The sequence below is a fragment of the Clarias gariepinus genome, chromosome 2, assembly GCF_024256425.1.
Source record: "Clarias gariepinus isolate MV-2021 ecotype Netherlands chromosome 2, CGAR_prim_01v2, whole genome shotgun sequence".
Taxonomy (NCBI): Eukaryota; Metazoa; Chordata; class Actinopteri; order Siluriformes; family Clariidae; genus Clarias; species Clarias gariepinus.
Window position 1 is genome coordinate 11,696,357 of NC_071101.1, and position 13,841 is coordinate 11,710,197.

The 13,841-nt window shown below is 43.8% G+C and overlaps 1 gene segment (V, D, J or C); it reads left to right on the plus strand.

Moving 5' to 3' along the window:
* The first annotated feature begins 3,274 nt into the window (after positions 1-3,274).
* Positions 3,275-5,613, plus strand: LOC128516783 (Ig kappa-b4 chain C region-like). The segment is given in 3 exon segments: positions 3,275-3,286; positions 3,882-3,933; positions 4,658-5,613. Coding segments are annotated over 3 exon segments (384 nt in total).
* The last annotated feature ends 8,228 nt before the right edge of the window (positions 5,614-13,841 follow it).

The window sequence follows — 13,841 nt, forward strand, 5'->3', positions numbered from 1 at the left end:
TCTGTTGGACTGAGCCATGGTGACCGGGGACGGTCACAGCTCGGGTGGGGGCAGTGTGACGGGGGCGGGGTTTCGCTTGGGGACCATCATGCTTTGCGGGAGGGGCTGTTATGTGTTCACCCTGTTGGGGAAAGGTATTTGGTTTAGTGGCTTCAGCCAGGATATGTGTGATGTGTGTGTTGTTGTTATGCTGCTGGTTACCTTGTGTGAGCCAATAAAGTACTCCCAGCCATTTGCATTGGGCAGCAAAGTAATAACTCGTCTCTCCACCATCCTTTCGGGCGTAAAAACGCCACAATATATTAGATTGTTTAATTGAGTGAATTTATCAAAATTCTGTATATCACTGATCTGTATAACTTTTATCCAATTTTTAATGTGTTGATGAAGCAAAAAAAATCTACCAAATGCAGTAATCTATATCTTCTCTTACAAATTGAACAGAAAAGCAGCAAAGTGCACCAGGATGACACCAGAACAATAATGATAATACAACTGCTATAAAAACAGGACAGGAAAAACATTATCAGAGGTCATGTATAAAACTGGGCCATCAGCTGGAGAAATTAGATCACATTAAAATAAAACCTTAATGCTACATGATTCCCGACTCAATAAACCATCAAACAGGAGCGAGACCTGAATCACAGCACAAGAAGTAGTATTGCACTGTCTCTCAAACATGTATACATCTACAGCACTGGACACATCCCCTTATCCAGAATCACATACAGAAATACATGTGCCTTTGTGGTCTACAATCAAACACATCCAGATGCAGATGTTCAGTTTATCAGAGCATGTTCATTCCATTACCTGTGTGCCAGGACAATAAAAAAAGGTTTGACACATTTTACATGGAGTTTGCATGTTCTCCCCATGCTTGGTGGGTTTCCTCTGGGTACTCCGGTTTCCTCCCACAGATTAGGCTAATTTGCGTTCCCAAAATTGTCTGTAGTGTGTTAATGTGTGTGTGAGTGTGTGTGTTTGTGCCCTGTGATGGACTGTCCAGGGTGTACCCCGCCTTGTCCCCTAAGTCTCCTGGGATACAACCCTCAACACAACCCTCAATACAAAATAAGGTGGTATAGACAATATGTGACGAAGTGAGTGAGCATCAGGAGAGAAAAGTAAGCTAGTTTTGTAAAACTACCCAATGTTTGATTGTCCTTCCAGATGTTGTTACACAATACAATGCAAATATTGTCCATGTCTGGACTTGTCTGAATGATATATACATTATACATTAAAGTACCGCTAGGGGGTGCTGTTGGGTTTTCATACATAAAGTTCATTCTCAAATGTTAAGGGGGAGTCTGTGAGGACAGGAGGAGTTACACCAGTGACTGAGGGAGAATCCAGAGCAGGGCTGAAAGAGAAACAAGAAAAACACAACTAAAGCTGAGAGCAGATTATTAATGTTGACTGATATCAGGACAGCATCTGAGACTGTAATATGGGTAGGATGAGTGATAGTGACTGAACAAAACAGAAGATTATCCACCAAACAGTTACAGACGTGAGAAAAAGGAGCAGAAACATTTAAAATTAACAGAGGTATTAATTTTACAGTAGTGTCTATGGGGTGGATTGTGTGCAGTGTGGTGTTATGATTATTGAGAGATTTCTGATGTGAGTTAGTGTGGTGTGGTTCCTTTCCTTTACAGAGTGCCATTGTGTCGTATCACATCCTCCAACTCAGCACCTGCAGTCGCTCCCAGCTGCAGCAGTGCAGTCTCTCTACAATCTGACTGAGGGAGGTTTTTGTATGATTCTATAACACTGTGTGAACACATAGCCACTGTGGTAACTATGACAGTAGTAATCTGCTGCATCTTCAGTCTGGACTCCACTGATGGTCAGAGTGAAATCAGATCCAGATCCACTGCCACTGAAACGAGCTGGAAAACCTGACTGTCGCTGATTTACAAGTTTAATGAGGAGTTTAGGAGCTTCTCCAGGTTTCTGCTGATACCAGTGTAACGCCTCACCAGACGAGTGCTTGTACACTGCCTGGCTGGTTCTGCAGTTGATGGTGACTGTTTCTCCTGGAAGAGCAGATTTCACTGCAGGAGTCTGAGTTACTGTGACTTGACCTCTGCACTCTATAAAAATATATTGACCATTAAAGGTAAACATTATAATACATAAAAATGTGTATTTGTGTGAAGAGATGATTGTAGAGATAAAATCTGAAGCAGTGTCTGACCTTGAGTCCAGAGGATCAGTGTCCAGATGAAGACGGGGATCAAAGTCATGGTAGCTGTTGGTGAAGTTGCTGTAGCAGCAGCTCTCAGTCATGAAGTGTTAAAGTCACAGCGCTATAAACACTCCCAGAGCACTGAAGCATGTGCTGCTAATGCAAAGTGTCCTTTAAGTATCTAAAGTACATTTACCAAATTCTTCCAATCTTATTGCAATTCTCACACTAATAGAGAGTTATTGTATTGCTTCTGGGGTAGGATGGAGATTTTCTGTAAAATATGTTTATGTCTAAGATGCATAAATAATGAATTAGAGAGAGAAGCTTAAACTTTGCCTTGCCAATATTAATAAGAAGTAATTTCTTCTTCTGTAGTGAAGAAATGACAGAGGTTTGGTCATTCACTTTAGCTCATCAGGATTCAAACTCACTTTCCGAACGAAGAGATGAATCTCATCACTAGTCCATCATCAGGTGTTATTTCTCCTCCAGTCTTCTGCAGTGTGTCCAGTGCACTGTCTATTAGAATCACAAGTTTTTACCGAAACATCATTGTTTAAACACCAGAGTGACACACTGTGTGTGTGTGTGTGTGTGTGTGTGTGTGTGTGTTTTCACTGTAGTGTGGCAGAGGGTTTTGTACAATGACGTCATAGGAATGTATCACTGTGGTGGACTTATATACTTTTAGGTCTAAGATACATAAGTAAGTGAATTAGAGAGAGAAGCTTTAACTTTCACTGGATGTGTTTGTACTGAATGTTAATGTGACCAGCACAGAAGAACAGAAGAACGGCTTCTACACCCGCAGCAGCACCTTGACCCTCAGCAAAGAATGCTGGGAAGAGGCCGAGGTGTTCGGCTGTACCGTCTCCTACCATGACACGACTCAGATCACCTCGTTCCGAAAGAGTCGCTGTGACGCTCACTAGATGCTAACGAGTGAGTTTGTCTAAAGAACCATAAACATCTGCTGAAAGTGCTGATCTATTTTGAGAACTGTTCATGCAAATGTGTGTGTGTGTGTGTGTGTGTGTGTGTGTGTTTATTACTGAGTATATTTAATGCCTAATGTGCTACTGGGTAAGGAGGATCACACTCATTTCTCATTTATCTGACTGGTTAGAATGTGGATAAAACTAATAATAAATTCTAAGTTTCTCATTGTAGTGGATTTATGGTGGAAGAAGCAGCATCAGTGTTGGCAGTGAGTAAATACACACTGTTTTTGACTGTACAATAATGTTTTAAATATTACATTATCACTTTTAATCAGTCAAAGAAGTGGAGAAATTGGACTTGCTGTAGCTCCAAACATTCAGTCATATACAGTATTACAAAATTTTCATAAGAAGAACAATTTTATATTAAATGAGCCATAATGAGTAAAATGTTTAACTGCAGATCTGAATATTGTAAATAGTTTGAGCTTTTAGTCTGAGTAATTTATTTGTATGTTTTACACCTCATCTGTTTCCTCAGTCCAAAGTAGCAGTTTTGGTTTTTAAAAGTAAAATAACACATTTAGACACAATAAACCAGTCAGAGAGTTAGTGTATTAATCAGCTTATGTGAACAGAAGTTGGTGTTTTGTATCTGTTCTGTAATAAGAGGTTTAAATGGATGGAGAGAGCAGTGAGTTTAGAGCAGCAGGGTTTTTGTACGGCCACTAAACTAGTTTGTATCACTGTGGCACACTTTTGGTGGAGGAACCAAACTGTCTGTGGGCCGTAAGTAACCTGTTTACTAATGACTGAAATACAGTGTGTTCAGATTAATGACTGTTTGATATCTGTTCAAATTTAATCTCTAAAATTGTATGTGCTCAGATAGATTTTCTGTGTTAAAGAATATAGATTATATATTACTTCTCTGAATTCACTATCATCCTTAGTGATTTATAAAAAAAAAAAAAGAACTTACTACTTTATTTATTTTTTCTTTTTTGTGTGTTTTAAATGTTTAACAGAATGTATCTGACTATAGTGCTAATGGCACAATTTAGTAAATTGAATACATTTAATTTATCAGTGACATTGAAAATATGAACAAAGTAACATGTTGAAGCCTAAAAAATAATTTGCTGTTTATTTTTATTATCAATATTATTGAATTTAAAAATGCAATGATCACAGTAATGTAAATCAGTATCGATTCAATGCAGGTAATGATTCTGATTATTGAATATTTAACATAATACAAATTTCATTTTCAGGAAAAACATAAATTTAACTCATATAGATATAAGATGCAAAAATTACTGTTTTTGAACTGAATGTGAAATGTTTGTGATGCTCCACTGAACGCAGTTCTGCTCTGTAAAATATAAAGGGAAGTGAAACACACAGTGAACTGAAATGAAGCCTGAGTGACTGACAGCTGTCCATTCCTGTCTCAACTGTACATTTGTGTGTGTGTGTGTGTGTGTCTGTGTGTGTGTGTGTGTGTGTGTAGGTCTCACCCGGCCCAGCGTGACAGTGCTGCCCCCCTCCAGTGTGGAGCTGCAGCAGGAGAAGGTCACACTCGTGTGTGTGGCCAACAAGGGCTTCCCCTCGGACTGGAGGCTGACCTGGAAGGTTAATGGGAACAGCTGGACCTCGGGGGAGAGTCACAGTGCTGATGTTCTGCACACAGACGGCCTCTACAGCTGGAGCAGCACGCTGAGCCTTCGCTCAGAGCAGTGCAGGAACAAGCTGGTGACCTGTGAGGCCTTTAAGGAGAACCAACCTACTGTGGTGAGCACAGTGAACATAGAGCAGTGCTCAGAGCTGTGAGCTCACACACACTTTACTCAGCTCATATCCTACTGCTTCACTGTGTGTTACATCTGGTCTTTACTGCTTAAATGTCCCATTTTTAAATAAAAGGCTTTGTTCAACAATGAAACAGCATTCTGATTTTCCTCATGATCACTTTTTATCACAGACTTCTCAATGTAACGCAGCACATCATCTTCAATGCAGCTGCTTTTTATTTTAATTCATTAAGCTCCAGAACAGAAACTTCTGAGGAAATCACAATTATGAACTAGAAATCTAAGAACAATTATCATTATTATATTAATTATTCATTATCAAAACTTATAATCCTCCTGGGATACATTGCCCTAAAACAATGATAATTATGTAAACATTTTTAAGAGTCGTTGCTGGGTGTTTAAGTTTATACTGAATCTAAAGTTACATTAAATTAACAATAATAGTAGTAACTTTTCCTGACTTCTTAATACTTTTAAACATCTGCACACACCACTGGTCTATTTTGGTAGCATAAACTCCTCTCATGCAAATCTGTTTATACTGAAGCTAATGGTTGTGGTATAATAGAATTAAAACAATAAATTGTGCTTTTGTGGGAAAATAAGCAGCTTTGGGGTAATAATTACTAACTCTGCTTCTAGTTAAGCCATATTACAGCCTCACTGTGGGTTTTTTTTCTATAAAAGGCAAATATTTATGTGTTGTATTTGCTTATACCTGTATAATAAATCATAGTAAAAAAAAAAAATGCTGCCCTTTACCCTGCTCATCTTTAGAAAAAACTATTACAGATTTCTTTTAGATGCTGGTGGTTTAAATAACTTTGCAGAGGTCATTTAGATATATTGTGCTTTTGTGCTGATAAACTTGTAAAGAGTCTGAGTAGTTTGTCTTTTACATAAACATGTATGAGAGTCCGACCCTGGATAGGTATTGGGCTATAAACAAGGTGTACATGAGTCTACTGATCTCTCATGGTGAATCGATGGTAATAAACTCAGCTTTAATGTTGAAATGATTGAAACTGAATGACGTCTGTGATGTGAGAGCTATCCTGATATTGTAGTACCTGATGTTTCTGACTTTTAATACAGCTCTTCTTTCATCGAATTAAATTTTCTAGGGCAGCTAAATATAATAACTACATCATATTTTATTTAAACATATAAGAAGAGCTGATCTACAAAATCTTTTACATTGAATTTTTTTTTGTCTCACTTTTCACTGTTAATAGTTGAATAATAAGTATTTTGTTAAAAAAAGTATCGACCCTTAAATCGAGTGAACATACTTTGAGGGTTTCATCCCTTTATCCTGTTAAGCTTGAAGTGCATTCCTGTATCTTAGGTGTATCTTTGTCACATCACTACTCACTTCTTCCAGTCCTTCAGCAACAACAAAGTGCTAATACACAGTAAAGACTCCTAAATAAAATAGTTTTATCTGCCTCTGAACACAGAATGTGACTGGATAGGTTCCAGATCCACCGTGGCCCTGACCAGCTTAAAGCACTAAGTGAAGATGAATGAATGAGTGTGAGTGATGCAGTATGAGTCTCACTGAACTAAGTAAAGCCAGCATCACTATCAGGGGAGTATACAGGGTGCTTGAACAACATTTAAAGTGCGTTAAAGTGACTTTTATATTTCATCAACAGCAGTTCAGAATATAAAAAGACAATGTTGAAAAGCTGAACGTATGTGGCAGAAGACGAAACTTGAAATTCACTATAGCATCTATAAAGACAGCCTTCGTGCTTTCAGTGTGGAACTAGTAAAAGCTAGACCGACCTTCTTCTCAAACATTATAAACAGCAACATAAACAACACTCGCACTCTTTTTGCTACTGTTGATAGACTGACAAACCCACCAAGTCAGAAACCCATTGAAATGCTTTCCGACAGCAAATGCAATTATTTTGTTTCCTTTTTCTTTAAGCACATCAGTAATATTAAAAGGGGTTTTAACATATCAAGTTGTGCAGGGATCAGAAAAACTTAAACAGAACCTCACAAAACAGTTACTATGTGTCATGATTCACGTCCTGTCTGCACTTTTTCCCACGCTGTCATCGTGTGTTTTTTTCCACGGCTTCGTTTCCGCCCCTCCTGCGCACCTGTTTCTTATCCTCCACTGATTACTACAGCGATTTAAGCAGTGTGCAGATTATCTTGTGTGTTTAGTGCCTCGATTTTCTTGCGTATGTTTTCTCTTCTGATTTCACGTTGCCAAGCTCACTTTGTTTCACATTTTCGCTTTCGGTTTCTCGTCTCAGTTTTGTTTGCCTTGCTCCTTAATCTTCTGGTTTTGACCTCCCGCTTCCTTTGTTTTGACCACAACTTTCGTTTCTCGTTTTTTGGATTGCCGCTTCCCTGCCTGATTTCATGGAATAATCGTGCTTTGAGTGATGTTTTCTTTGAAGAACTGACAGAGGCACTTCAGAATGAGCTAATCTCTCGAGAACTTCCGTCATTACTCCAAGATCTCATGGATCTGGCCGGCTGGGTGGATTCACGTCTTCGCCTAAGGAGAGTGGCCAGGATTGCACCACCCAGAGACCTCCCGCGCCCCAACCCTCAGGTGGAACCAATACAACTGGGCAGAACCCGCGTCTCGCCAGAGGAGCGGTGGCGCCGCAGAGTGGAGGGAGCCTGCTTCTACTGTGGTAACTTGAACCATATTCTTAAGAACTGTCCATTTAAAAGGAGGAGCCCTCGAGCTCAGCTGGGATCGCTAGAGAGCCTTACTCCAAAGAGACCGTCACTATTTATCATGGAGGGATCTCATGCCACGGTCGTCTTGGGCCTCCCCTGGTTGATCCGACACAACCCACAGATTGACTGGGCTGGAAACTCGATCTCAGCTTGGAGCCCATTTTTTCCATGATCTGCTTACTAGCTGCCCTCACGTCATGCCCCAACCCCGCCCAGGCGGACGAACCACTGGAGCTCACCCACGTGCCCCCTAAGTACCACGCCCTCAAGGCCGTTTTTAGCATACTGCGCTATTGATCTGCTCCCAGTCACCTCTCCCCCCAAGGGCCGTCTACTCTATACTCATTGTAACCCAAGGAACGCCAAGCCATGGACCTCTGTATCACTGAATCCCTTTGGCGGGGATCATTCGTCCTTTCTCCTCTCCAGCGGGGGCCAGGTTCTTTTTTGTGGGCAAAAAAAGATGGTTCCCTTCGTCCCTGCATAGATTATAGGGGCCTCTATGAGATCACTGTGAAGAACTGGTATCCCCTCCAGCTAATGGCTACCGCCTTTAAGCTTCTCCAAGGAGCCAAGATTTTCACCAAGCTCGACCTACGCAAAGCTTACCATCTTGTCTGCATCCGAGAAGGTGACGAGTGGAAAACATCCTTCAACACCCCTACAGGGCACTATGAATACCTTGTGGTTCCATTTGGCCTCACTAATCCCCCTGCTGTCTTCCAGGCCCTCATTAACGATGTACTCAGAGACTTTCTCAATTCTTCAGTGTTTGTCTACCTTGATGACATCCTGATCTTTTCTTGGGACCTGGAGGAGCATCAACACCATGTTTGGCAGGTGCTACAGAGGCTTCTAGAAAATAAATTGTTTGTAAAACCAGAAAAGTGCGAATTCCACACCACATCCACCACATTCCTTAGATTTAGCATCGGGCCTTCAGGAATCCAGATGGAACCCGCCAAGCTTCAAGCCGTCACGAACTGGCCCACGCCCACCTCACAACAGGAACTCCAGAGGTTCCTGGGATTCAACAGCCCTAACCTCTCCCAAAGTCCAATTTTGTTGGAACCAGGAATCTGAGGGGGCCTTTACCGAACTTAAGGAGCTATTCATGTCCGCTCCTATCCTTACCATCCCGGACCCGGGTCAGTTCATTGTGGAGGTCGACGCCTCCAGCATGGGAGTAGGAGGCATTCTCTCTCAGAGGTCCGCCCATGACAACAAACTGCACCCCTGCTTCTTTTTTTCCCACCGCTTAACTCCCACTGAAAGGAACTATGGCATCGGAGATCACGAGCTCCTGGCCATCAAGCTAGCCCTGGAGGAGTGGAGACACTGGCTAGAGGGAATGGAGGTTCCATTCCTGGTCTGGACCGACCACAAAAACCTTGAGTACCTACGAGGCTGAACTCCTACCAGGCCCGTTGGTCACTATTTTTTGCCAGGTTCAATTTCATACTTTATCTACCGTGCAGGATCTAAGAATACTTAAACCAGATGCTGTCTCCAGGCAGTTCACCCCCACCCAAGACTCCACCACCAGTAATACCATCCTCCCTTCGCCTTGCTTGCTTGCAGTGGCTGAGCTAGATACAGAAACTAGGGTGAAGGAGGCCTTGTCCCAGGAACCAGGCCCCAGTAATAAACCCATCTATTCGTCCCATCCACTCTACGCTCCCAGGTCCTGGAATGGGCACATTGCTCCAAACTCTCTTGCCATCCTGGGTCTGCCCGAACCCTGTCCCAAGTCTAGCAGCGTTTTTGGTGGCCAACCATAAAAGAGGATGTTCCTATCTTTGTGGCAGCTTGTGATGTTTGTCAGCGGTATAAACACATCAACAGCCCCAGCAACCCTCCTCAGACCGTTACCAACCCCCGACCCCCCCATGGTCCGATATTGCGCTTGATTTTGTGACAGGATTACCCCCTCTGATGGCCACACTTGTATCATGACCGTAGTGGATCGGTTCTCCAAGGCAGCCCACTTCATTCCCCTTACACTCCCCTCCGCCAAGGAGACTGCAGAACTTATGATCCTCCACGTTTTTAATCTCCACGGCCTCTCCAAGGATATCGTCTCTGATCGTGGTCCGCAGTTCACCTCTCAATTCTGGAAGGCATTCTGTAAGCTTATCGGAGCTACCCCTAGCCTGTCATCAGGATTTCACCCTCAATCGAATGGACAAACCGAGAGGAAGAACCAAGTTCTACAAGAAACAAGCAGGTCGGAGACGTTTTTAAGCTCCAACCACAGGGTGGGTCAGAGAGTCATGCTCGCCACCAGAGATATTCCACTAAAGACCATGTCCCGTAAACTCTGCCCCCCGATATGTTGGTTCATTTACGATTACCAAACTCGTCAATCCCTGCACTGGCACACTCTTACTCCCCTCAACCATGCAAAGAATAAACCCCACATTTCATGTATTCCAGCTACGCCGCATCACCTTAAGCCCATTTAGGGCCCCTCGCCCTAACACCCAGAGGTGCTCGTAAGGAGGGGGTTACTGTCATGATTTACATCCTGTCTGCACTTTTTCCCACGTGCCTTTGTTTTTCTTACCTGTCTCGTGTGTTTTTTTCCACTGCCTCGTTTCCACAAAATTCAAATTCAAATTTTATTTGTCACATACACAAACATACACAGTACGAAATGTAGTGAAATGCATTATACGACTGCCATTGACCCTAAAAGAGAGTTAAATTTTACAAATAAGAAATAAATATGAATAAAAGAAATACGATAGAAATTAAATAAAAAAATTAAATTAAACTAGGAAAAATAGAACTAAAAATAAAAATAGAAATGTGCTAGGAAAAAAATAGAACTAGAAATAAAAATAGAAATATGATGTACAAAATAGAAATATACTGTGCAAATTGAAATATACTGTAGGTGTGTGCAAATATGCATAGAGCAAAGTGTCTTAGTGCAGAGGTTATTAAAGTGTCTTTGTGCACTGGTCCAGGATGTAAACGTAAAACTGTAAAATGTAGTGTAGTTGTAAAAGGTAGGTGTGCAAGGTTATTAAAGTGTCTTTGTGCAATGGTCCAGGATGTAACGTACGACATGTAGTGTATATATGAAGGAAGGTGAGCGTGTAATTGTCCATAGTGTTCATGGATGTAAGAAGATTGATAGATTTGACCAATTATGAAAATATTGTGTAGTTCTGCATAGTGGTGTGGTTGTGGTTGAGAGACCTTATCGCCTGCGGGAAGAAGCTCCTCCTCAGTCTCTCTGTGTTGGCCTTCAAGGAGCGGAATCGCTTCCCAGACCGCAACAGAGTAAACAGTCCGTTATTGGGGTGGCTGAGGTCCTTCACGATCTTCCTGGCCTTGGTCAAGCACCGCTTGCTGTAAATCGATTGCAGGTCAGGGAGCTCGATGCGGATGATGCGCTCAGCTGATCGCACCACCCTCTGTAGAGCTCGTCTGTCCTGCATGGTGCTGTTCCCGAACCAGGTCGTGATATTTCCCGTCAGGATGCTCTCGATGGTGCAGGAGTAGAAGTTCCTGAGCACCTTGGAGGGCAGTCTAAAGTCTCTCAAGCGTCTGAGGTGGTAGAGACGCTGTCGGGCCTTTTTTACCACGGTGTTGATGTGACAGGACCATGCCAGGTCCTGCGTGATGTGAACACCGAGGTATCTGAAGCTGTCCACTCTCTCCACTGGGCTCCTGTTGATGACGGGGGTCTGGTAGTTCCTCACCTGCTTTGTACTAAAGTCCACTATCAGCTCCTTTGTCTTACTGATGTTCAGGAGGAGATTGTTTCTCTGGCACCAGTTCTCCAGATTTCCAACCTCCTCCAGGTAGGCCGTCTCATCGTTGTTCGTGATCAGGCCCACCACAACAGTGTCGTCAGCAAACTTGATGATGGTGGTGGAGCTGGTAGTGGCCACGCAGTCGTGGGTGTACAGAGAGTACAGCAGGGGGCTCAGAACACAACCCTGGGGGGTTCCAGTGCTGAGAGTGAGGGAGGCTGAGACATGACCGCCCATCCTTACTGCCTGTGGTCTGCCAGTTAGGAAGTTTGAGATCCACTGACATATAGATGAGCTGAGTGCCAGGTGCTCCAGCTTGGTGGTAAGTGTGGAGGGAATTATGGTATTAAATGCAGAACTGTAGTCGATGAAGAGCATTTTCACATAATTCCCCCTCCGAGTGTCCAGGTGAGTGAGAGATGTATGGAGGAGATGAGAGATTGCATCGTCCGTGGAACGGTTTGGACGATAAGCAAACTGTAGTGGGTCGAGTGTGTCTGGTAGTGAAGAGATGATGAAGTCTCTGACCAGGCGTTCAAAGCACTTCATTACTACTGAAGTGAGGGCTACAGGGCGATAATCATTGAGGGTAGCAGGATGAGATTTCTTTGGGACAGGAACAATAATGGACTCTTTGAAGCATGTGGGGATCACCGACTGAGATAAAGAGATGTTAAATATCTCAGTGAACACAGGTGCTAGCTGGTCTGTGCAGGCTTTGAGAATACGGCCTGAGATGCCGTCTGGTCCTGCTGCTTTCCTGGTGTTCACTCTCTTGAAGGCTCTCCTCACGTGATGCTCGGTGATGATGAACGCGCTTCCGGTGCTGGCAGTGACTTCCTGTCTGCAGCCGTTAGCGCCGCTAGCATTAGCATCGCTAGCGTCCTTAGCTGCAGCCTCGAAGCGAGCATAGAAAGTGTTCAGCTCGTCTGCCAGAGACACGTCTGCGTTTATCATACCGGATGTTGGTGCTTTATAATCCGTTATTGTCCTTAGTCCCTGCCACAGGCTCCTAGAGTCACTCTGTTGGAGCTGTGACTCTAGTTTCCTCCCGTAGCGCTGCTTCGCCTCTTTCACCGCCTTCCGGACGCTGTATGACGCAGCCTTGTACGGTTCCATGTCCCCCGACGCGAGTCCCGTGTTGTAGGCAGCGGTGCGAGATCTCAGAGCGTCGCGGATGGTTTTATCCACCCACGGCTTCTGGTTGGGAAACGTTTTAATAGTCTTTTTTTCTACGGTATCGTCCGCTAATTTCCCGATGAATCCCACAACCGCTTCCGTAAACACGCTGACGTCACCATCGGAGCTGTTTCTGAACATGTCCCAGTCTGCGTCATCGAGTGCGTCCTGTAACGCGGCCACCGATTGGTCCGTCCAGCGCGCGACCTCCCTCTGAACCGGAACTTCCTGTTTCAGCCTTTGTTTGTATTTTGGCATGAGGAAGATGGCGGCATGGTCGGATTTACCAAACGGTGGACAAGATTGTGCCTTGTAACCGTCCTTGACTGTGGTGTAGCAATGATCAAGTGTCCTTTCGCCCCTGGTGGGGCAGGTGATGTGCTGATAAAAGTTTGGCGCTGCACGTTTGAGGTTGGCACTATTAAAGTCCCCCGCCACAATAAGCGCAGCGTCGCGGTGTTGTGTCTGGTGCTGTGTGAGTGCCTCATGCAGCTCGCATAAGGCAGTGTCCGTGTCCGCTTGTGGTGGAATATAAACGGCGCTGATTATGACCGATGTAAACTCCCGAGGAAGGTAAAAAGGACGACACATGATGGACATTAGTTCCAGGTTTGGTGTGCAGGAGCGTGTGAGAGGAACAACGCTCGCGCTGTTGCACCAGCTGCTGTTCACCATTAAACACACGCCGCCTCCCCTTGACTTCCCCGAGTCCCGCGTCCTGTCCATGCGGTGAACCGAGAAGAACTCGGCCGGCTGGATGGCGTGGTCCGGCACCGCTGGGTTCAGCCATGTCTCGGTGAAGCAGAGGAGATTGCAGTCCCGAATGTCTCTCTGGAACTTTATTTATACCCTTTATAACTTTATACCCCCCTGCGCACCTGTTTTCTATCCTCCACTGATTATCTTGTGTGTTGTGTCGTTTGTTTTCTCTTCTGATTTCATGTTGCCAAGCTCGCTTTGTTTCACGATTTCGCTTTCAGTTTCGATTTAAACTTCCTCTTTTGACTACGGCTCTCGTTTTACAATTTGGCTTAGACACTGCGTTGACTGATCTCCTGGTATTGACCTCCGCTTCCGCATTCCTACCTCGCTCTCGTCCAACATTGTAATACTTCATCTGCACTTGGATTCACCTTGTTCTGCTTCGTGACAACTATGTCTGTCTTTCAAGCAATTGATAGAAAAATCTTAAAAGAAACAGTACACAACCTCAAATCAT